Genomic DNA, 24,200 nt, shown 5'->3' with positions numbered 1-24,200 from the left:
GTGACTATATCTCCTTAAGTTATTGGGGTAAGGGACAGATGATGTGGTAAATCTGCCTGGCATTTATTTACTGTGTGTACATAATATTGTAGTGTGATTTGTATGACAATAAATATACTGTTGTATTTTTATAACTGCATTTTGCCTGAGTGACCATACGAATCCTAGAAGGTACTGGGTAGCACTGGGCAGATAAACCCGGTATCTTCACATTTTTGGTGGCAAGCAGTGGGGTCACTCAGTCCCAGGTCCTATCTGGGTAGAGCTGCAGGGGAACTGTATCGTGATACATTCCAGGGCTCTGCAAAGCAGTTAGCACTAGAAACCAGTTACCACATTATCCTGAACTTACTCCTAAAGGCTTTAAGGTAGAAAGTGTCACGAAAAGCGTTGTGGGCTTTACGCAAGGGAAGATGCCGCCTAAGTGCCGATTTGATAAGGGGAAGCGCACCCCGCCAGAGGAGAGCGGAAGATGGAACCGTGTCTCAAAGAGGGGAAATCACAGTGAGGTGATCCCTGGAAGTAAAATGGCTGTGAGCTCTAGGAACAAGAGAGCAGATCACAGCCCAGTGTTGCAAAAGTTCCCAAAGGAAGGGATGAAGCAGTCCAGTACACCCAGGAGAAAGGTGTACTGGGATGAAGGACTGTGGGAGTGTCTGCAGGATGGGGATATGGATGTGTTGCACCAACCCACCACAATGCAGCACATTTTGGATTATTGGGATGAGGAGTGCCCAAAGATTATTATGTGGAAAGGAGCCAGTCTACAGGAGAAATTGGAGAACCTGTTGGATGTGTTCCTAATGTTGAAAGAGGAGGCAAGTGCCTGTAATTTTCGGGATGAACCAGCATGGGATGATTTTACACATGAAGTTATTTGTACTATGCAGAATCTGGCCAAGGGAGAATCCAGATACAACAATAATCAGCAGTACAAACAAGATGTAAATGGACTATTACAGCACAGGGACATGCCTGATGAATCCCCTGCAAATGTATTAATAGAATCTGTCCCATTAGCAGATTCTACAGATCCACTAGAGACAATGAGTATGGAGGAGCTGATAGTGGAATGCCAGATCCGGGGTGTACCTTACCTGTACTGCACACACATGGATATCCTGAAACGTTTGTTAAAAGATCAGGAGAATCCCATCAATGCCTTTAGTGTTTATAGAAAATGGATGCTCACTTTAGGTCCCCACATACCTCTCTGGGAACAAATGCAATGTCTGCAACAGAGTTTTGAAGAAGCAGAGGATGAGGTATGGCGGCAAGGATTTACGGACACTGAAATGTGGCAGGATCAGTGTTATCGAGTGAATACTGAAAAATGCCAATTGGAATATCTTTTATCACACTCTAAAAAGATGGCTGCTCAGTCTGTTAATCAGGGGGAAGTCCATCTCAGTGGATTAAATACAGTTGCCCAAGCTACTATCTTGGGGGAGTCTGGAGAAGAACTGCTTGGTGAGGATGTTGTACCTCTGACTACTCAGAAAGGATTAGGAGAAATTCTCCCATTTGGTGACTTGGATGGAAAAGAGCTACCAAGTAAGTACCATGTAGTAGCATCTTCTGATAATTTGCCAGTGTTATTGGAACCTGAGACTGTGTCTGAGTTAGAACAGAATTACAGAAAAGACCAGTTATCCATCCCTGTTGTGCCTGAAAAGAATTTGTTTAATGAAGTAACGCAGGATACCGCATGTGTACTCTCCGGGGCAAGTGATGTACAGCTGTACCCAATTGTGGCAGAAGAGAATCATAAACTTGCGCAACATATGATCTCAGCAGAAATCATGTTTACAGACTGTAGGACAGAATTAATGGGAGAGGATAAAGGAATTGTCATGTCAGAGGCCACTACCATGGGGTCCTGGGAAAACTACACTTATGCCCTCCCCAATGCAGAATTGGCAGATGAGGAGATGTTTACTGAGTGGGTGTCTGAGAGGGCACCAGCACAGCAAGATTCACCAGCCCCACAAGCTTTGAAGCATCGCACTCCAGCTCCAAATCTGGGAATCCAGGACTCAAAACCAGAGGCCTGCATTGGACCATCCAGTTTGTTTTGCTGCCAGGAGGACAAGTCTGTGTCCAATGAGGATTCACACTACCCCGATGCGCCAGAGGCGAGGGAAGTAGTGCAACAGTTGGATGTGGTAGCAGGGGAGGGGAGATGCACACCAACATACTTACAGGGGCACCCACATGTGGTTTGGGAGGGGGACAGAGGATTCCCCATAAGCAAAGAATTAATGGAGCCACCACCTTTGCCTGCCACTGGGCAGTTGTCCCTTGAGTGTTTGGGGGAGGGGGGATTGGATCTTGGCCAGAAACAAACGGACAAAGAGCCAGAAAGTTTGCCTGCCACTTGGCAGTTTTCACTCGAATATGTGGGGGAGGGGAGCATGGTCTCCAGAAACAGAGGACAGGCCAAGGGACTATTTGCAGTTGGGCAATTAAGGGTGGATAAGGCACCCAAGGGATGTTGGACTACAATTGTAATACAATGGATGTATGCACCGGAGTGCCCCAGTTTTATTGTTGTCTCATTTTATGACACAGGGCAGCATAAACCCCCACTCCAGCTGGGTGGGATGATATCCCTGCAGCCATGGGACCCTGGTGGGAGATTGAGGAACTGTGTACTGCTGTCTACCTTGCCATCAGACCCAGGAGAAACCACAGCAGGCCAGAGATTTTGGACTTGGGGGAGAAAGGTTTACTTGGAGCAAGGAAGCCACTGGGGAACAAAGGCTAAAAAAGTAGGGGAGGTATATGTGACGAAATGAGTTTGATAACCCTGTGAGCATGTCTCATTTCTCACATAATGTGGATTATAGTACTTTTTATAGCCTATGCTGTTTGTTCCCCAGCTCACCAGACTACAACTGCATTGTCCAATAACATGTGGCTAAGGGGACATTGTAGTTCAGTGTACATATGTATATTGTTTATTGTATATTGATAACTTGAAGTAAGGTTGCTATTCATTGTCTTTAAAATGAAGCCAGGGGGATTATGGGTAGGGATCAGGTTGCCATGTGCCTGATTAGGAAAACTAATTAGTGTCCATTGTTCTCACCAGGCTAGTCCAGACAGGCCATCTAACAGGGGAGGTTCTCTGAAAGGACAGCTCATCTTCACTCCCCTGTCCAACCCCCCCCTAGTCCAGCACTGACCAATGGTTAAGTAGAATAGACGCAGGGGTTTGCCCAGGGAGGGGAAAGACTGTGGAAATTAGACCTGTGATATATAAGGAACAACTCGAGGGGGGAGGGGGGGGATGCTTGGATTTCATTCAGGAAGGTGCAAGATGGAGTTTTGAATTGTCGTTTTCTAACTCAAATCTATATATGCAGCTGAGAGGGATCCATGGGTCATGAAGTCTGGACAGCAGGTGACTATATCTCCTTAAGTTATTGGGGTAAGGGACAGATGATGTGGTAAATCTGCCTGGCATTTATTTACTGTGTGTACATAATATTGTAGTGTGATTTGTATGACAATAAATATACTGTTGTATTTTTATAACTGCATTTTGCCTGAGTGACCATACGAATCCTAGAAGGTACTGGGTAGCACTGGGCAGATAAACCCGGTATCTTCACACTAGACTAGAGACTACGTTAGAACACCCCTTCCCTCCCCCTTCAGAGACTAGACTAGAGACTATGTTAGAACACCCCTGACCTCCCCCGCCAGAGACTAGACTAGAGACTACGTTAGAACACCCCTTCCCTCCCCCTTCAGAGACTAGACTAGAGACTATGTTAGAACACCCCTGACCTCCCCCGCCAGAGACTAGACTAGAGACTACGTTAGAACACCCCTTCCCTCCCCCGTCAGATACTAGACTAGAGACTATGTTAGAACACCCCTTCCCTCCCTTGTCAGATACTAGACTAGAGACTACGTTAGAACACCCCCTCCCTCCCCCGTCCAATACTAGGCTAGAGACTACGTTAGAACACCCCTTCCCTCCCTTGTCAGATACTAGACACTATGTTAGAACACCCCTTCCCTCCCCCGTCAGATACTAGACTAGAGACTACGTTAGAACACCCCTTCCCTCCCTTATCAGATACTAGACTAGAGACTACGTTAGAACACCCCTTCCCTCCCCGTCAGATACTAGACTAGAGACTACGTTAGAACACCCCTTCCCTCCCCCGTCAGATACTAGACTAGAGACTACGTTAGAACACCCCTTCCCTCCCCGTCAGAGACTAGACTAGAGACTACGTTAGAACACCCCTTCCCTCCTCGTCACACCTCTTCAGGTGTAAGGCGTCATAAGTACCAAAAAGTCAAAGGTCTGAATAACTGCAGTTATTCTGAGCATGTGCAGTGTGAAGAAACGCAAAGATATGTTACGAAAATGGGCATGCGTCTGACTCTGAATCAGGCCCACAGTGTCTTAAGATGCATGTAACTCAAAATACAGATGTGGAAGCTTAAGTGCGCAGATGCATATTTACGCAAACTGGTAAGTTTTGCATTTAATCCTAAATCGTCATTTATGGATGTAAACCTTTCTAATGTAAGTAATATACTAGTAACTGGATCTGTAAGCATTTCACTGTAAGTAACACTAGTAAATAAACCTGTATATGCTTTTAATGCAAGTAACAAACTAATGACTTAAACAGTCAACATTTATAATGTTAGTAACACACGGGTGCCTGAGCCAGTAAATGTTTCTAATGTAAGTATCACTAATGACTGAATTACTAAATATTTGTAATGTAAGCAACACACAAGTGGCTGAACCTGTCATCATGTTTAATTCAATTGCTCTTTAAACTGAATCTGTAAACATTTCTCATGTGAGTAACAAACTAATCACTAAACCTGTACATGTCTCTAATGTAAGAAGCACACTAGTGACTAAACCTGTACGTGTCTGTAATGTAAGAAGCACACTAGTGACTAAACCTGTACGTGTCTGTAATGTAAGAAACACACTAGAGACTAAACCTGTGCGTGTCTGTAATGTAAGAAACACACTAGTGACTAAACCTGTACGTGTCTGTAATGTAAGAAGCACACTAGTGACTAATCCTGTATGTGTCTGTAATGTAAGAAACACACTAGTGACTAATCCTGTATGTGTCTGTAATGTAAGAAGCACACTAGTGACTAAACCTGTACGTGTCTAATGTAAGAAGCACACTAGTGACTAAACCTGTACGTGTCTGTAATGTAAGAAGCACACTAGAGACTAAACCTGTGCGTGTCTGTAATGTAAGAAACACACTAGTGACTAAACCTGTACGTGTCTGTAATGTAAGAAGCACACTAGTGACTAAACCTGTACGTGTCTGTAATGTAAGAAACACACTAGTGACTAAACCTGTACGTGTCTGTAATGTAAGAAGCACACTAGTGACTAATCCTGTACGTGTCTGTAATGTAAGAAGCACACTAGTGACTAAACCTGTACGTGTCTGTAATGTAAGAAACACACTAGTGACTAAACCTGTACGTGTCTGTAATGTAAGAAGCACACTAGTGACTAAACCTGTACCGTACGTGTCTGTAATGTAAGAAGCACACCAGTGACTAATCCTGTATGTGTCTGTAATGTAAGAAGCACACTAGTGACTAAACTTGTACGTCTCTCTAATGTAAGATGCACACTAGTGACTAAACCTGTACGTGTCTCTAATTTAAGAAGCACACTAGTGACTAAACCTGTACGTGTCTGTAATGTAAGAAGCACACTAGTGACTAAACCTGTACGTGTCTGTAATGTAAGAAACACACTAGAGACTAAACCTGTGCGTGTCTGTAATGTAAGAAACACACTAGTGACTAAACCTGTACGTGTCTGTAATGTAAGAAGCACACTAGTGACTAATCCTGTATGTGTCTGTAATGTAAGAAACACACTAGTGACTAATCCTGTATGTGTCTGTAATGTAAGAAGCACACTAGTGACTAAACCTGTACGTGTCTAATGTAAGAAGCACACTAGTGACTAAACCTGTACGTGTCTGTAATGTAAGAAGCACACTAGAGACTAAACCTGTGCGTGTCTGTAATGTAAGAAACACACTAGTGACTAAACCTGTACGTGTCTGTAATGTAAGAAGCACACTAGTGACTAAACCTGTACGTGTCTGTAATGTAAGAAACACACTAGTGACTAAACCTGTACGTGTCTGTAATGTAAGAAGCACACTAGTGACTAATCCTGTACGTGTCTGTAATGTAAGAAGCACACTAGTGACTAAACCTGTACGTGTCTGTAATGTAAGAAACACACTAGTGACTAAACCTGTACGTGTCTGTAATGTAAGAAGCACACTAGTGACTAAACCTGTACCGTACGTGTCTGTAATGTAAGAAGCACACCAGTGACTAATCCTGTATGTGTCTGTAATGTAAGAAGCACACTAGTGACTAAACTTGTACGTCTCTCTAATGTAAGATGCACACTAGTGACTAAACCTGTACGTGTCTCTAATTTAAGAAGCACACTAGTGACTAAACCTGTACGTGTCTGTAATGTAAGAAGCACACTAGTGACTAAACCTGTACGTGTCTGTAATGTAAGAAGCACACTAGTGACTAAACCTGTACATGTCTCTAATGTAAGAAGCACACTAGTGACTAAACCTGTACGTGTCTGTAATGTAAGAAGCACACTAGTGACTAAACCTGTACGTGTCTGTAATGTAAGAAGCACACTAGTGACTAAACCTGTACGTGTCTGTAATGTAAGAAGCATACTAGTGACTAAACCTGTACATGTCTCTAATGTAAGAAGCACACTAGTGACTAAACCTGTACGTGTCTGTAATGTAAGAAGCACACTAGTGACTAAACCTGTACGTGTCTCTAATGTAAGAAGCACACTAGTGACTAAACCTGTACGTGTCTCTAATGTAAGAAGCACACTAGTGATTAAACCTGTACGTCTCTCTAATGTAAGAAGCACATTAGTGAATAAACCTGTACGTGTCTCTAATGTAAGAAGCACATTAGTGAATAAACCTGTATGTGTCTGTAATGTAAGAAGCACACTAGTGACTAAACCTGTACGTCTCTCTAATGTAAGAAGCACATTAGTGAATAAACCTGTACATGTTTCTAATGTAAGAAGTACACTAGTGACTATTGATATTATTCTAGGTATTATAGATATCAATATATATGTGTACAGTGGTCGAAGTGGAAATTTACAAGTGGCGGAATGGAGATTTAGAAGTGCCAATATAAAAAATGTAATGGGATAGTAATTAAATGGATTTTATAGTTTTACAATGAAGGCAGTAGGAGACGTGGCGATACCACCGTACACTCCCCCACTTCGACCACTATATGTGAGTATGTGTATATTTATATTTACAGATTGCTAAACATCATAGACTTGGGTTTAAGCATACATAATTGATCTTAGTGGAGTTTATATTTATATTTTTTCAGGTTGAAGAAATGGCTATAGATGACAAAATTTATGGAAATGCTGTTGATCATCTTGTATTAGAAATGACTGCAGAGGCACAGTCTACCACTAAGGATGACACAGTCATTTTAAATCCTTCAAGAAGTTCTCCTGCACTAAAACAATGTACAATGGAAGAATCTGATAGCTCTTCAAATAAAGATCCTTATAGCACTCCTAGAATAGCAGAAAACACAAACATTGTGTCTCGTTTTAGAAATAGATTGATTACACAACCCCAGAGCACTTCTAAAATAAATGGCAGATGCCAGATGATGTCACTTGATGGATCCTTACGTTCAGATAATTGTATAGATGGGCCAGCTGTACAGTCTACATATTTAAATGTTAAAGATAGGCCAAAAACACAACCTATAGACTCTGTCAGTGGTAAAGATAGGCTAGCCATACTGCCTACAGGTTCTTCTAATGGTATAGACAGGCCAGTGGAACAGCCTGTAGGCTCAATTACTGGTGAAGATAATCCAGTGACACAGCCTAATCTTTTTAAATTGGATGAAAAGCCAGAGGTTTCTCTTAATCTTAGCATCTTGTTATTTGAACAGCCTATGCACTCTTCTAGTATTAATAACACATCCAACACACTGCCTCCAAACTCCACTGAATCCATTACACAAGGCACATCACAGACATGTCCTTCAGTCTCTCCTCTTGCACAACATTTATATGCTGAGCAAGCAGACCCATCTCTTAGCGGCCAAGATGCCACATTGACGCAGGCAAGCTTCCTTCTTGTAAAAGAGACATCTGTGGAAGAACCATCACAATATTTTAAACTACAAACCAATCCAGTGTCTGTGGATTCTCTTATACCACCTGATGTCCGTGCACCAGAAACTGAAAAAGAAGCTCCACTTCCAAATATTCCCCGGCCACAAGAAATGGCAGCGAGACTTGGTATGTGAATTGTTTTTCATGTTTTGAAACAGGTCACACCTTGGAGTGATATGAATGGTGTATGGGTATTTAACTGTTTCAATCTAATACAATTTTAAATTATTAACTGAAAAGTAATTAAAATAGAATTGTTTGTTTATGCATGTTGTTGTACTAATATTGATTTATGTTTGGTGTGATATGACCAGTCTTACTGTAAATTGTATCCTTTTGCATAATACCTAAACGTATAGGGATAATTTACAATTTTATAACTGACTTTTTCCAGTCAGCTTGCTTGTTTATTTTATCTTCTGTCTGTTTATATTTGTAGCCCTCTGCTAGTCTGGTTGCATTTCTCTCAGCACCTACCATTTGTAATGCAGTTGGGTCTGCCACTGAGACTCTAGCTCAGCCTCTATTGTCACACATCCATGCAGGTTTGATAAGTTTGTGTGTTGCAGATGCAGCGAGTGTAGTGTTACACGGTATTTTAATAATGGACACCAGATCATCTGCATCTATAAAAATTAGAGAACCTTTTTTTAAATTTGTAAACTTTACACTTCAATACAGTTCACTAAGGCTTGTTACCCACCGGTGTTCAAATGCTGCGTCTGACTCACATACATACATGCATTGCATGTAAAAATAAGTGGAACAAGCAGACCCATCTTATTCTATGTGTCCATACTCATTTGCATCCATACATTAATTGCAGCCCAAAAAATTATACACGGCATGTCAGTATGTACAAAGTACTGTATGTTACTGCACTTGGTCTCATTATAGACACAAGTGTTTAACCAGTGTCGTGATGTATTTTTTTCTATCGATTTCTGTGTCCCATTCATACCTATAGCCCATTCATTTCAATGGAGTTGTGGTGCACAGTTGAATTGAAAGATATTCAAATGATCTCTTCTGATGAAAATACTTTTTTCAGACATCTAGTGAAAGGTAACGCTGTGCAGTTAAAACACTACCGCTTCTTTCCTGCAAGTAGTTACCAGAACCTTTTTTCGACTATTCACTGCAAATATTTTAAAAATGTATATCCATGCATTGTGCAGTTGTTCTGTGTATTAGATATGCAAATGTTTGTGTGTTTTCCAATATGTGCATTTCAATTTATTTCAGGAGCTCTTTCTAACCAGTTCATCCACTTTGTTCCACAGGTATGTGGTCATATTTAAAATTGCCTATTACAAATTTTATGTTTAGCACATATTTTCTGGTATCGACACAGATTACAAATTGAAATTTATATTTTTTCTGTTGATCCATCAGTGTGAAACCATAAAGCTTGCATAAGAACATAATAAAAAACAATAATAACAACTGTATTTCAAATAGCTAGGAGCTGTTAGAGGGGTTTTATAAAATAATTATCAAACTTCCCCAAGGTCAGGTTACATCCCCTATATCCAAGGGCTTGTACAAAACCTTATACTTTGTCCTCCCTTTTAAAGGTGCTGTGAAATTGAAGGGGAGGGGCAGAGGGGAGGGAAAGTGAGAAACAGATGAATTGCTAGCATAGTTCTTATTTAATGATATGGGGCATATTCAATTGACCGCGTTACTGTTAAAAGTAATGCGGCCTGCACATTATTACCGTTATTACGGTAGTTCTAACGCGGGCTTTCAGCTCGCAGCTCCCTGACCTGCGAGCTGAAAGCCGGGTTAAACTTACCGTAATAACGGTAATAGCTTTAACGCGGCGGAAGCTCGGGGCTAATTGGATCCCCCACCTATGTGTGTATGATGCAGTGAACACATGTTCAGGCATTTTTAGGTGCACTTTATCCAATGTAAAAAAAAGCTTCCAATACAGTAATGTGTGCAACGTGTAATAAACGCTGTCCCAATGTCCCTTTACTCTCATAAATAATGTAAGCCATGAATAAGGCTAAATTGAGCAGAATTTAGAAATGAAAACTTTTTATTTATTTAAAAGTTGTGTGAGGTTGATGTGACATTTACAGTATACTTTGACACAGTTATCTTCTGGACGGACCATGTAGGCTAATCAGTGGAAAACCAACGCGTAATGTGGTTCACATCACAAATTAGGTCCATTGTCTAACTTAAACTGCAGAGTTTAAAAGCTAATTGCTGATTGTTTGATCTGTGCAAGTTCTCACTTCTGTTCTTAAGTAAGCCTAGTGTATTCTTCTCCTAAAACCTGACCATAAGATATTTTCCCTGCTGATGGTCTGGTAACAATTGTTTATCTGTGCACTGTGATCATGCCATTTCGGTTATGTCAGTGATACTTTTATTTTTTAGATTCAAAGTACCATAAATTCTTCAAGAAAAACAATACAACACAGCAGATATGGTGAGTTTGAGGACAATGCCCAAAAAATATATTTCCCTTATAGGCTATATTGCTATATATTTCTAATAAATAACAATAATATGAAATACACATTGTAAGCATCAATCTTTTATAGTAAGCAATAGCTAACAAGTTTTGTGAGATAACTCCACCCATTTATGTGTGTTATAATATTCAATCGTTTAACTGGGGGTAAATCACACATATTGGGAGTCATTTATGACATTATTGATTAACCTTATTTGCAGGGACCCCAGCTGTCTGTGCCATTGTTCTGGGTCTCCCAACTGTCATTGTGCCATTGTTCTGGGTCTCCAAACTGTCATTGTGCCATTGTTCTGGAACTCCCAGCTGTCAGTGTACCATTATTCTGGAACTCCCAACTATCAGTGTACCATTATTCTGGAACTCCCAACTATCAGTGTACCATTGTTCTGGATCTCCCTATTGTCAGTGTGCCGTTGTTCTGGAACTCCAAAAGAGGCAGCTACCAATAAAATCTCCTTTTGCAGATCTGCTTGTCCTGTGTTTACATAAATATGTGTACAGCTGCCAATATTGTGAACTGCATAGCAAAATGTAGCAAAATGTTTCAAGACAGGTTATGCCACGCTACCAGAGTAGGCATGTCTACTGCACCATCATATCATCATCAATCCCCCCTACCCCACCCATCACTCAAGTAATCTCATAATTTCATCCATCAATCCTCCATATCACCATGCCTCCTCAGAAATCTGTGTTAGATCTCTACATTGGTATAGACTTCAACTAACAGCTTGAGGGCTAGCTAGTAGTCCTTTCAGAACATTTTGGGTCTTTTCTCAGATAGAAAATACACTCTGATGACTTTACTTGGTATCCTGTAGGTGAACTTGAGTTAGTGTGTCAGATGTTTTATCATTACATTTTTAAAACGATTGTCCACCATCAAATAGGCCCCACTGACCAGCTTTCTTCCAATGTACTGGCAGTGAGTATATTAATCCAATATTGTCAACCACATCTGTATAATTTATGACTTTGTGGAGACGAGGATTTAATGAGATATCGTTATTTGTATCTCTATGAATAAGAAGTTGAGCTGGATTAGCACTAACACAGCCTCAGTATACCATTTTATTTGATTCTCCCACTAGTAATTGGATTTACAACTGAGGAAGTATTCATTTAATCCTCAAAATTTCAAGTACAATATACGTATGATGATGTAAAGAACCAGGCTATTATAACCACTTCTATGTACCAAACGACTCTGTTAGATACAGTACTGTGTTGCTATTTATCAGTTTCACTATTTCATTATTCCAACGAACATCGGATATAATAACGGAACACCAGAGGGATCTCATTCAGTTCTTAATTTTATATTCTTTTTCTATTATCATTTTTATTTACATCTATTTTTTATTTTTATTATTTTATCTTTCTCTAGTGAAATTTGTTATTGAGACCGGTCTCTTGGAATTTATTACATTATAAGTGTGCACACTAGTATATTGTTATATTTGGACATAATTTTTGTCTGGTCTTAATACATTTTTACAGTTATTAACTCCTCTTATGTAAACTACTGATTTAGCGCTGTAAGGATTGTCTTTCTATTGCATCTCAATTTAAGGGTTTGGCACTTACCCTTTTCCCTTATTCAGCTGCTTGTACAATCATATGCTTTCCTAAGCTCAGCACAGGATTTCCTTTTTGGTGTTTACTGTCCACCATCAAATGTCTTTATATTGGTTTACCCCACTGCAAACTTTTATTAAACACATTGCCTCATCTTTCTAGCTTCCTTATGTGTTTTTCAGCCCATGGAAACAATTCACAACTGGTCTCTAGATGTAACTTTAATTAGTGCAGAGAGCAAAGTAGATCTGTGTCGTAGCCAGAGGAATTAAGAGTAAACATCTGTTTCTGATGATAGGGCTGAAAGGCACAGAAACAGCCAAAAAATAATATACATCCTTTAATTACATTGCTTGGCAGTGCCTGCAAGCAAGGCACAGTGTATTTGTATGTACTTGGGTGTTCAGATTGCTTTCCTTTAAAACTCCAGTTTTCCACCACCTGCAGACCAGTAGTAGAAATACAGCCTGCTTAGACATGGCAGTGTCTGCCCTGTCATGCCCCATTCAGTTTACTTAATTATTATGGGCTTCATTTAGACTAAAGAGCAAATCCAGCTAGAAGGTGCCATTTTGGATCTAGACAAAAACATTTGCATCGGGGGCAAACGTAAAAAAATGTGTGGACAGCTTTAGAGTTGGAAAGGGGGCGCATCCTAGCTTAACTCTAAATTGCAGTGTTAAAATAATGTACTTGTGTGCTTCTTGCAAAACCATTACATATTTTCCCTGCATGCAAAAAAAATTGCATTTATTGCCTTTGCACCCCTGCATTGCAACAAGCTTTGTTCATGTGCACCCTTTAGGTGGGATTGACTCTAAATGAGGCACTACTGGGTCTTATAGTTAACTTTCAAGCTGTTCACTCAAGTCATGTCTAGAGCCAACAGCACAGTGCAGCAAGTAAAAAATAAAAAAAGAGTAAAATATTACTATAGAATTAGAAATATATTTTCCTATCCTGGTCCACACACATACAATGTCTTACACTCATACATTCATTTGTTAAGTCATGCAATTGTAGAAGTCTAAATACCTAACATTCATATCTTTTCACCTTGTTTCAGGAAGTACAACCATCTTATTACCCAAGATACAGAAATAAAGACCATTACTAACATTTGACACAGTGGTTTGCAATGGCAGATTCATGTACAAGAAATGTATTACATGCAGTTTTTCCTCTGACTTACTAACCTCATATGAGTAATGTTATTTTTATATGTGCAGATCAAGCCACCTCTGAGCAATCTCCAAGACCTGGTCTCTCTTCTGAACAAGTAAGGACAAACTTCCTATTATATTGCCACCTGTGTCTTACTGTTTGTGAACATTTATTAACATATGAACGTCTATTCCTCAGTGAAGCCTTTCTTTTAAAGTGAATTTAACCTTTTTGTTATAAGAAAATACAAGAAAACAACTATTTGGCGCTGACTATATACTTTTATACCAATATATACCAGTATACCAATAGGGATTTAGTTATATATATCCATCCATCCAGATCATAACCTTATAAAATTATTAATTATAAATCAAGCACACAATTATTAAATTACATAAAGCAGGTCCCAAAACAAACTGCATTTATCTATTCTCTTTCGAGTTTCAGAGTCCACTGATTTGGCAGCTTGACGATTGATCAGCGTAAAACAATCACCATCATTTTTATTGCCAGCTGGCTATTGTGTGTAATCTAGAAGCCTTCTGGTCTTTGTATTACACAGCTCAAAGTCTTATTTTCCGGACAATGTAAACTTTGTGAAATGAGGCGAAATTGGGGATTTTATGAAACAGATAACATGGGGGGTTATGATGTTTCTGGGAAGTTACTGTTATAATGGAGGTACCACGGGTCCCAGACTTTGTGGAAATTGTCGACTCTATAAATGAGACTTGTTATATACTCCCTGGAGGCTGCATGCCAGATTCTATTGATAACAGTGGTCTGGGATGGTTGCGATACTTTCTTCCAGTCATTAGCGATTTGAAGTTTAGCTGCATTGAAGATGTGTCTGATCAGCTTATTAGAAGCTTTATGTACTGATCTAATTGATTGGCATAGTAAAGTGACAATGGAGTCCTTGGGTAGTTGAATACTAATAATTTGTGAAATCAGGTTGAATATTTTGTCTCAGAATGTAGATTTTATTGGACAGTCCCACCAAATGTGTATGAAGGTACCACTGTGTCCACAATTACGCCAGCCCAAGCTGGACATTTGGGAATAAATAGTCTGTAGTTTAGTGGGGACCATGTACCATCTAGTATAGATTTTGTAAGTTTTCACTTACAGTTGTGTTGATTGAAGAGGCGTTGATGTATGAGCGATCATCTCTTCCTGTCCAACAACACTCCCAAGTTTTGTTACCATGCTTGTTTAAATGGTTCTTCTGACTGAGGGAGGGTGATAGGGTAGGCCTGTACAGTAATGACATGCCCGGTCTTCTTGTCATGTAAATACAGAAATGCTCAAAATGTGTCAAGGGCCTGAGTTTGGAAGGTTGTATTTAAACCTGTATAAAACTTATCAGTTAATATAGTAAAATTGAAGAGTGTGAGGGAGGTGATATTTTTCTTTCATGCCAGAAAAGGTTTTTGAGGTACATAATATGGAGAAATCTATCCAAACCCACAGATGTCCAAAGTTGTGCAAAAGCTGCTGTATAAACTGGGGAGAGGAAGGATGTTCCAAAGTGAATATCTTCAAGGTCAATATTGACCATTTTTTAACGCCCGAGTCAACATGCCAGAAAAGGATGTGACTCAAACCGGTGGCGTGGTAGTATGTCTCAGATAGAGGGGATGCCCAGGCCTCCTTTATGGATAGATTTAGCAAGGGAAGTTCTTATTTTTCCAGATAAACTTAACACATCGCAATTGGAGGGAGCTGAGGAAAGGAGTTTGTACATTAACTGGTAAAGTTTGAAATAATTACAGCTGTCTGGGCAAAACATTCATTTTTATAACATTAATCCGTCCGGACCACAAGAAGTAAAATGGAGTCCAATTGTGTCAGTCTCGTTTAGTAAGAGAAAGTAGTTATCTTGGAAACCTTGGTTATAATCTTTAGTGAGTAAAATGCCTATATATTGGACTATGGGAGGGCACTATTGAAAGTCAAAATGAATTTTCAGCAATATTTTAGTTTTTGGGGGAACATGAAATATTTAAACAGCCAGCTTCAGGTGGCCAGATTCAAGATGGAGTCCTTGATACTACTAATAATAATAATAATAAGCAGCATGGAACAGGACGAGTTCTTGGTGGCTTTGGACATACGTTCTGATCTGGGAGGGACATCGGTCACTTCTCAGGTTTGCTGTGCAGCCCAATCATTACCAGTGTGGGGCTCTTCCTTTTGGGCTTACCACAGCCCCAAGGGTTTTCACCAATGTCATAGCGGCTTTGTTGCGGTCCAAACGAGTGACGATCATTCCCTACTTGGACGATTTTCTCATCAAGAAAGAAGTTCATTCAAGTTGGGTCTTCTTTTCGACACCCAGATGTTCTTGCCACCGGAAAAGATTCAGGCTTTACAGAAATTGCTAAGGTCTCTGTTACCTGTCAAATAGGCTTCAGTACGCTTATGCACGAAAGCTTTGGGAAAGATGGTATCGACTTTCGAGACAGTCCAGTTTGTGGAATTGTATTTTGGTGATGAGAGAGAGTTCCATCCCTTGGCGTTGGAGGGCTCTAACTCTTTACACCAGCTTTCAGGGTCTTTGGACCTTTGAGAATGCCAAGCTTCCAATAATGTTTTGAAACTATGAGCAGTGTTCCGCACTCTGGTCAGTCTAGAACATCTGCTGTGGGGAAGGACAGTGAAGAAACAGTCAATCAGCAGCATACCTCAATCACCAGCGTGGCTCCAGGAGTCCTGTGGCCAATGCGAGAGATAAGCAGTAGGCCAAATTAAACATTCTGGTCATCATTGCACTCTTCATCACAGGGTTGGAATATTGGGAAGCAAATAAATAAATAAATGCAATGTGGTCAACCAGATGTCGACATGATGGCATCTCTGTTAAAGCACAGGGAGGAGCTTCAGATCCTGAGCAAGAGATTCAAGGGCTGTTAGATGTCAAGTCAGTTCCCTGCCGGTTTCACCTGTTCCGTCTGGGTCGCAATGCTTCTGAGGGTCTTGAAGAAGGTGAAGAGAAGAGGGCGTTCAGGTCATTCTGGTAGCTCCAGATTTTATTTGAAGTGCCTGGTACACTATTGTTCTCCCCATGGCTATGAGTCCATTGTGGCATCACTTAGACCAGACCTTTTAAGCCAAGGAACATTTCTACACCAAAGTTTAGAGCAGCTGGCTTTAATGGCATGGGCGCAGGCGCCATGATACTTACAGTTAAGGGTTTGTCTGATTGTGTGGTGCAAACCATGCTTCGTGCCAGTAAACTGGTTTATTACAGAAATTATCACAGAATCTGGAGAACATATATTTCCTGGTGCAATAAGAAAGAGTTTCCTACCTTCTTTTCATTTACCAAGGTTACTTATGTTGGAAAGGATGACAATCTGCACCTTAGCTCTTTTAATGTTCAGGTGTCAGCTCTCTCCATCTTCTTTCAAAGAAGATGGGCTCTGTTACCAGTTATTCAGATGTTTTTGTACAGGGTACATCACATACATCCTCTTTTAGTCCCTCCGGTGTCCTAGTGTGATATCAACTTGGTCTTGAATGCATTACAGCTTTCGTACTTTGAACCATCGGACTCTGTAGATTTGAAATTCCTGACGTGGAAGACTGTATTTTGTCCATTTCTACTGTTAGAACAGTTTCAGAGCTTTCAGCCTTTTCTTGCAAGTCTCCTCTTCTAACCTTCTTTCCAACTTAAGGTGGTTTCCAGATTACACCTTAATTAGGACATTGTCATGAAATCAGAGGCATAAAAAGGTATGTTGTAGTTACAAACAAATATAAAGTTTATCAAAGAGATCAAAAGCATACCTGAAATAAACATAATTTCTGAAGAAATGCTGCTATGATAATAAGGCGTGTCTGGGGATTCCGAGTTGATGCAGAGCTGAAGACAGGAGTGAACAAAAGCAATACCAGGAAGAAACTATCTGAATGAAGCAACCAGGATTTCAGGTGTCCAAAATGAACAAAGCCAGAACCAGCAAAATTAAATGGTGCAGTTCAAAAATCAGGATACAACTAATGTTGAAACAGAATCCGTTGCAGTGACAGGCACAAACAGGTCAGAATACAGGAGCCAAGAGCATGCATGTCAAATGCTATCAAACACTATCACTGGCAATGAGTGCAGAGTCAGTGAGGTTTTGAATAGTGACGTGTTCCAATAAACTCACACTGGAATGCACACCTGCACTTCAGCTCAGAACTAATTGAAAGCAGAAAATAGGTCTTTCAGAGGGAGACACACCTGTGTAGCTGAAGTGCATGCAGATCTGAGTACTCACAGGCTGCAAGGCAGATTTAACCCTAACAGTGTTCAAGAGTAGGTCTCCAGAGGACGTAGGCTCTATTCGCTCTCTCGATTTGGTCAGTGCCTTGCATAGGACTCAAGACACGTGCAGGACTGAGAATATTTTTGTTCTCTATCATGCGCATTTGAGGGGCTGTCTTCTATGGACACCATAGCTAGAGTATGACTGTAAGACAGGGTAGCCTGATTAGGAGAATCATCAGACTCTCTCTACGAAGTCAGTGAGTGCTTCATGGGCAGCACAGCATGGTTTTCGCTGCGCAGATAGCTACCCGATCTTCTGTTCACACTTTTACCAGATTTTATAAGTTTAATATGTTTACATACAGGCATGACAATTTTGGGAGAAAGGTGCTTTGTGCTGGTTTTTCTCAGTTTTCTCATCCGATGGCAGCTGTGGGACATCCCGAAGGTACCTGGTGTCCCCCAATGGATGCCTGAGAAAATTGGATTTTTATACTTGTGTTAAATCCTTTTCACTTAGTCCATTGGGGGACAACAGCCCCCCTGTTTACACTTTGGAATCTCTTTTTGTATGACATGTTTATGGTTTTTGTGTTCTGTTGTGTTGTTTTTTCTATCCTCTCTATTCCTTTCTCTCTCTATTTTTCTCTTTTTCTATGGGGCTTAAACATAAGTGAGGGGGAGGCGCTAGAAACAACTTTTAGAAATCGAAAGTGCCTCGATCTACATTACCTTAATGTCCCCAATGTGCCCCAACGGACTATGAGAAAAGGATTATTATTATTATATGCAGTATTTGAGTATTGTAATTTTCAAAGATAAAACATAATATTGGAGCATTAAAGAATATACAAACATTGCAATTTCTTCATACATAAACCAGCATTAGTGGTCATTCTAATTAACAGTGTATACTTGTAACACAAATATCACTATATGATAATGAACTGGTTCAAGGACGCATGACTGAGAGTCGGCAAAAAAGGAAAAGTAGCTGAGCCTTACTGAAGTATCCCCAAACCTCATAATTAGAATGTATGAAAACCAATGACAATAATATGCACAATAAACCCTCACCATGACATGTAACAATAGAACCATCAACTGGAATTATATGTACTTCTTAACCATACAAACGTTATATTTTCCAGACTGAGAAACAATTTAATGAAGTGGATGAAAAACAAAGAAGTTCAGGTATATTTGTTTGTGGGTGGGATGTTACTGTTTATTTATTCCTATTTAATAGTAAACTTTTTCTGTTGTGTCGTGGGAGGAGGGGGGAGGGGGTTAGTGATGTTTTCTTTCATTGCTTTGCCTTTTTAATTCCCACTGTACTGCAGACTTGAATGTACATCCGTTTGCGTAACATAAATTGCGTGATTTCACCCTGTGGATGCCCACAAAAAATCCTGCAAATACGTACACCTATGCAGAGTTTCATGCATCCAGAACTTGCAACTTCTGTGGGAGTGATGGGGGAGGGGAAGGGCGAGTACTGTTATTGCAGTTACACCCTGAATCCGAATTTTGCACCCCCACAAATAGGATGGGAATACCAAGGCAACATGACCAATGACAGACAACCTGCATCAGATTATAGAAATGAAAAACAACTACATATATAACAGCAACATGATTTGTAATGTGACTACTCTCAGGTTGCTTATCCAGTATACTTACTCTCCTTGTAAGTTTCTGTGTTCTGTTGACCATTGGACTTTAACCAGACACTTGTAATGTGACAAAATACTCAAGTGAAATCGTTATCCAATAACGAGCAACCTGGAATCAAATTGGAGCTGAGAAGTGAGACTTTATTTCCCTTCTTAGTTGCCGCTAGAGAAGAAAGCCAAGGAATAATTGTATTTGGTTGCTAAGGTGTATTGGAAAACCCAGATTCCTGGTCAAAAATGACTTATGAGACTTCTGAGATAATAGGGGTCCACTTATGAAGTGTATCTACTCGGTGCTCGGATCATTTTGGTCAGCTCATCTTTGATTGCATCAAACTGTCGCTTATGGTGAACAGATAATTGTGCCACACGTTGTAGACACAATGTGGCGTCTAGATCCAATTTACGGAAGACTGCTGTATATTATGCTACTGAACGCCTCCCTTAACAGAACTTCAATAATGTTGCCACAGCAGTAACACTCTGATTCAGATAATCAGAAATATGATTTATTGTATCAGCCAAGGCAGCAAAGTCCTGTAAAATAGGATTGGGGGTATATTTACTAAACTGCAGGTTTGAAAAAGTGGAGATGTTGCCTATAGCAACCAATCAGATTATAGATGTAATTTTCTAGAATGCACTAAATAAATGAAAGCTAGAATCTGATTGGTTGCTATAGGCAACATCTCCACTTTTTCAAACCCGCAGTTTAGTAAATCTAGCCCTTGGTTTTGATAAAGGGATGTGCTCATACTCAAACTCATCTTTCACTGTGATAAGCACCTCAAGAGTAGTCAGAATATAAGCTGTCACAAAGTTACTTGCTCCTGTGCCTGTGGGTACAGCTCAGCCCTTCCTGGTTTGGGCGGTCACATGATCATGGCTGGGAGGTGGCATATACTATCTGCAGACTATATAAAGCTCACCTGGACACTGAAGCCTTGCCAGAGCAACAAGTAACCACTTTGTGTCTGGCTCTCCCTGTGTATCCTGTGCTGTTTCCTTGTGTATGACCTTTGGCTTGTTTAACCTCTGCAGGGACAAATGCAAGATTTGTAGAGGGGGGGTTTCCACACCACACCGGCAGTGGGCGTGAGCAGCATGCATGGGGCTGTGGCTATAGTTTTAGAGAGTGCTTGGCTGCTCTCCAACTCTTTCTTTCCCCATAATATACATGGGCAATGCTGCGTGCACTACTGTTAGGTGCAGGCAGCTCTCCCTTTTCAAGCAGAGCTGTGTGAAGCAGATGCAGGGTCCAGCCACCTCAATTATACAGTGCCCCAGGCTTGGAGGGGGGGTTTGCATTCACCAGGAAGCCCCTTCTTGTTTTGCCTATGCTCTGCTTCTGGATCCGCTGCTGGCTGTATATCCGACCCGGCTATCCTTATTGACTGCGCTGCTGCCTGTTCACTTGTGTATCCGACCCGGCGACTCTTCTGAGTGTGGTGTGTCCTCAGTGTATCCGACCCGGAGTTCCACTGTATAAGGCTTGGATTCTTCTGTATGTGCTTCAGCTAATGGATCCTGCTCCTCAGTGCCGTACTACACTACTTATACAGAGTCTATACTCCTTTATTCTGCCGGATCTCTTACCACCCGTCCATCACCTATCACGTCAGTGGGCTAACCTAAGGGCCGCAACCTTGCAGTGGTTCTTGGTGAAGACCGGGGGGTTCGTTAGACTCCACACCTTAGGAAGGCCAGCGCTAACACTGACTGATAGAAAACTCCTGAGAACCGTAACAATAAGCCATGTTGGCAAACAAAGCAGGCAATCATATGTGAACTGGTTTGGCACACAAAGCATATAGTCAGATGTAAGCCAGATTGGCAAACAGAACAGGTATTCCAACAGGGACAGGATGAGGTTACTGGAGCAGAACAAATATAATATTCAAGCAATGGTTTATAAGGCATTGCCTATTTATAATTCCAAACAGGAAATGGGAACCAAGGCAAACTCTTACCAGGTAGTACTGACCATCTTGGTTAAGGGAAAATTCAAGGGCAAGTGGTGACCTCTAGGGGCTGGTTGTGGAAAAATTCAGAATCAGTTCCTAACTTTTCTTAACAGGTATGTTTATTCTGTGTGCCAAAACACAGAATAAAGTGGAGCTTCCACAAGTCTGATAGGTTTGTTGCTTTGTCCTAAGTTGTCCTATAAAAATACTTTAAACTCAGAACATAAAGTCCATAAGACAAGATGGGAGACACACACACACCCTTTATACAGTCATTCCCTTAGGCAGGACATAGATGGAACTACTCATAAGACACCCATTGTTTGATGCAGGAGCTTTGTTTAGCATGTACACCAAAAACACTAAAGGTCTCTCCAAACCCAAACCTCTCCATTGTCTTCAACAAGATTATTTGACTTACATGCATCTGTTTCAGGCACTCTGTGCTTTGAGTGTCACAGTGGTACACATCAGTGGGTTGTGTATGGCGACACTTTTATCCAAGTTGCACAATTTGTCACCCAATATTTTGTTACATAATGTGTTACATAAAGTCGATGCAAAAGCGAAATGCTGGTCACTAAATATATAAGAATGTCAAGTATTATAAAATTAGTTTTGAGAAATAAAACAGGCTGTTTTTATGCTTATGCTTGTTTATGCTTCTGAGAGGCTATGTCCTTAATATATTTTTCATTTGTCATTAAAACCCATAATATAGTAGAAAAAATATATTAACTAGAGTGACAAGATAGGATATTTGAACTGCATCGCACTGCACACACCTACAGTCTTAGGAATGACCAACAAAATTGAACAACCATTATTGAATTAGTCTACATAATAAGATTATAGATTGATAGGTAATTGCCATTTTGAGGCTTGATTCATGTTTTTTGTAACTTTGCAGGACAACCTCACTTAAAGCCGTGTGATGGGCACTGTCTCTGCTACAGCAGACTGGAGGAAAAGTTTGACAGTCTCCTCAAAGGACAGGAAAGATTGTTGTCACTCTTGGAAGCACAACAGAGGACTATCAGCTTTGTGCTGGGTTCAGGTGGAAGTAGCTGAGGATTCTGTGGCCAGCTCCAGCTCTTCAGCTTCTCTGCTGGAATCCAGCTTCCCAGGGACACAGGGACCACAGGCTCCACAGCTGTCTAGTGTTTCTTCTGAAGAGTGCAAAGAGTTCTACTTTCCTTAATCTCCACATTGAGTCCATCTACTAACTATTCAGTAATGTTTCTATATATTTCTATGCATCAACTATTTTCTATGTTTTTATATATTCATTTATAGTTTTAGTTATTTCTTTTGCATTTAATGACATTGAATGTATTTACACATTTTGTTTGCCTGGAGAGACTTCCAATTGTGTAGTTAAAAACAATTTGTTATACTTTCACATTTATATTAAAATAAAAATAAATAAATAAATATTCTGCAAATATAACATGTTCCTTGTATTATTCTGTTGTTGTTCTCTTTGTCATCAATATTTTTAAAGACAGGTCTTAGAATTGCAGCTTGTCTACCAGATTTTTCATATTTTATTAACATACATGTGGAATTTAGCTCTATGCTCAACAAGTTTAAACACTGTGGGTCTGAGTCATTAAGGAGAGCAAAGCAAAAAAAAAGGAGTAACTTTGCATCTTGGCAAAACCATGTTGCATTGGAGGGGAGGTAAATTTAAAATGTGGGTACAGATTTATAGTTGGGGTAGAGCATGTTCTAGATCAACTTTAAATTTCAGTGTAAAAATAATGCTATCAAGTATTTGTGTGCTAGATGAAAAAATTCAGCCAGTATTTAACTTATGTGCAAAATAATATACTAATTTGCACCCATTGCATTGTAACATGGTTTGTCCAGGATCAAAGTTAATACTTTTTTGCCTAGCTCTCCTTAATGACTCAGACCCTGTAACAACTAGGTATCATTATTATAGCAATAAGGTAGTCCCTGAGTTATGTCAATGGCCAGTGAATCACCCCTATGTGCATGTGACACTTGGCTACACCTTGTGTAACACTAAACCACTGGCAGGTAATTAATGGACAATTAACAGTACTGATGACCATGACTTATTGGTTAAATATTCTATAAGAAAGTATTATCTATGTATCTATCTAGCTTTCTAAGTATCTATATCAGTATAATGACAGCAGTTTTATAAGTACATAAATAAGTATGAATTGTGTTCACATGTTTGGTACAGAAGAGTATCATGTCAGATCTCTAAATATAGGACCATTAGTTTTATAGTAGTCTCATTGGCTACATAAAGACGGTGAATAAAATATTGTAGCACAAAAAATTAGTTTTGTGGAAATATTTGTAAGCAAAATGAAATGGATAAATATTGATAATGAGATAAGTTGTTTGCTGTCTTGCTCCTTGTCCAGGTAAGACCCACCTGGGCATGCTTGATGTTGGTGCAAAAAAGGTCAGTCAATATAACATATTGTAAACAAAAGTTCATGCGTGTTAATTTTAGGTTACTGGAGTGATGAGGGGTCAATATAAATGTGATGCAATGTTAAAATGATAAGGATAATATAATGGAAGAACAGTAAGAAAACCAATCTGGCAACTATTGTGAGATTTGATAGGAGTTTGAGAATAAGTGACAAGTGAACAAAGGACATAGATATAAATTTAACAAATTACAATGGCAAGGTACAGAGTGCAGTTTCTGGGTTTAACATAGATTGTTGCTTGGATGACTGATATTGTTCACTGACCAACTATGTTGCTTAATTGCGATTTTCCTTCACTTAGGGAAGAAATTACAAATGCACCTGCCCCCAAC

General features: G+C 40.0%; 1 protein-coding gene across 3 annotated transcripts in view; it reads left to right on the top strand.

The window, feature by feature from the left end:
- Nucleotides 1-22,781, top strand: part of LOC142141025 (uncharacterized) — an 80,071-nt gene extending 57,290 nt beyond the window's left edge. For all 3 annotated transcript variants that reach the window (XM_075199094.1, XM_075199093.1, XM_075199092.1), the window contains 6 exons: nt 7,441-8,377; nt 9,497-9,534; nt 10,646-10,697; nt 13,553-13,602; nt 18,900-18,945; nt 22,299-22,781. In XM_075199094.1, coding sequence (XP_075055195.1) covers nt 7,441-8,377; nt 9,497-9,534; nt 10,646-10,697; nt 13,553-13,602; nt 18,900-18,945; nt 22,299-22,459 — 1,284 coding nt within the window. In that variant the 3' untranslated portion in view covers nt 22,460-22,781. The remainder of the gene's footprint in view (nt 1-7,440; nt 8,378-9,496; nt 9,535-10,645; nt 10,698-13,552; nt 13,603-18,899; nt 18,946-22,298) is intronic.
- Nucleotides 22,782-24,200: the final 1,419 nt, after the last annotated feature.

Source organism: Mixophyes fleayi, chromosome 2, assembly GCF_038048845.1.
Source record: "Mixophyes fleayi isolate aMixFle1 chromosome 2, aMixFle1.hap1, whole genome shotgun sequence".
Lineage (NCBI taxonomy): Eukaryota > Metazoa > Chordata > Amphibia > Anura > Limnodynastidae > Mixophyes > Mixophyes fleayi.
Note: the sequence above shows the minus strand (reverse complement) of the source record. Positions and strands in the feature narration are given on the sequence as shown.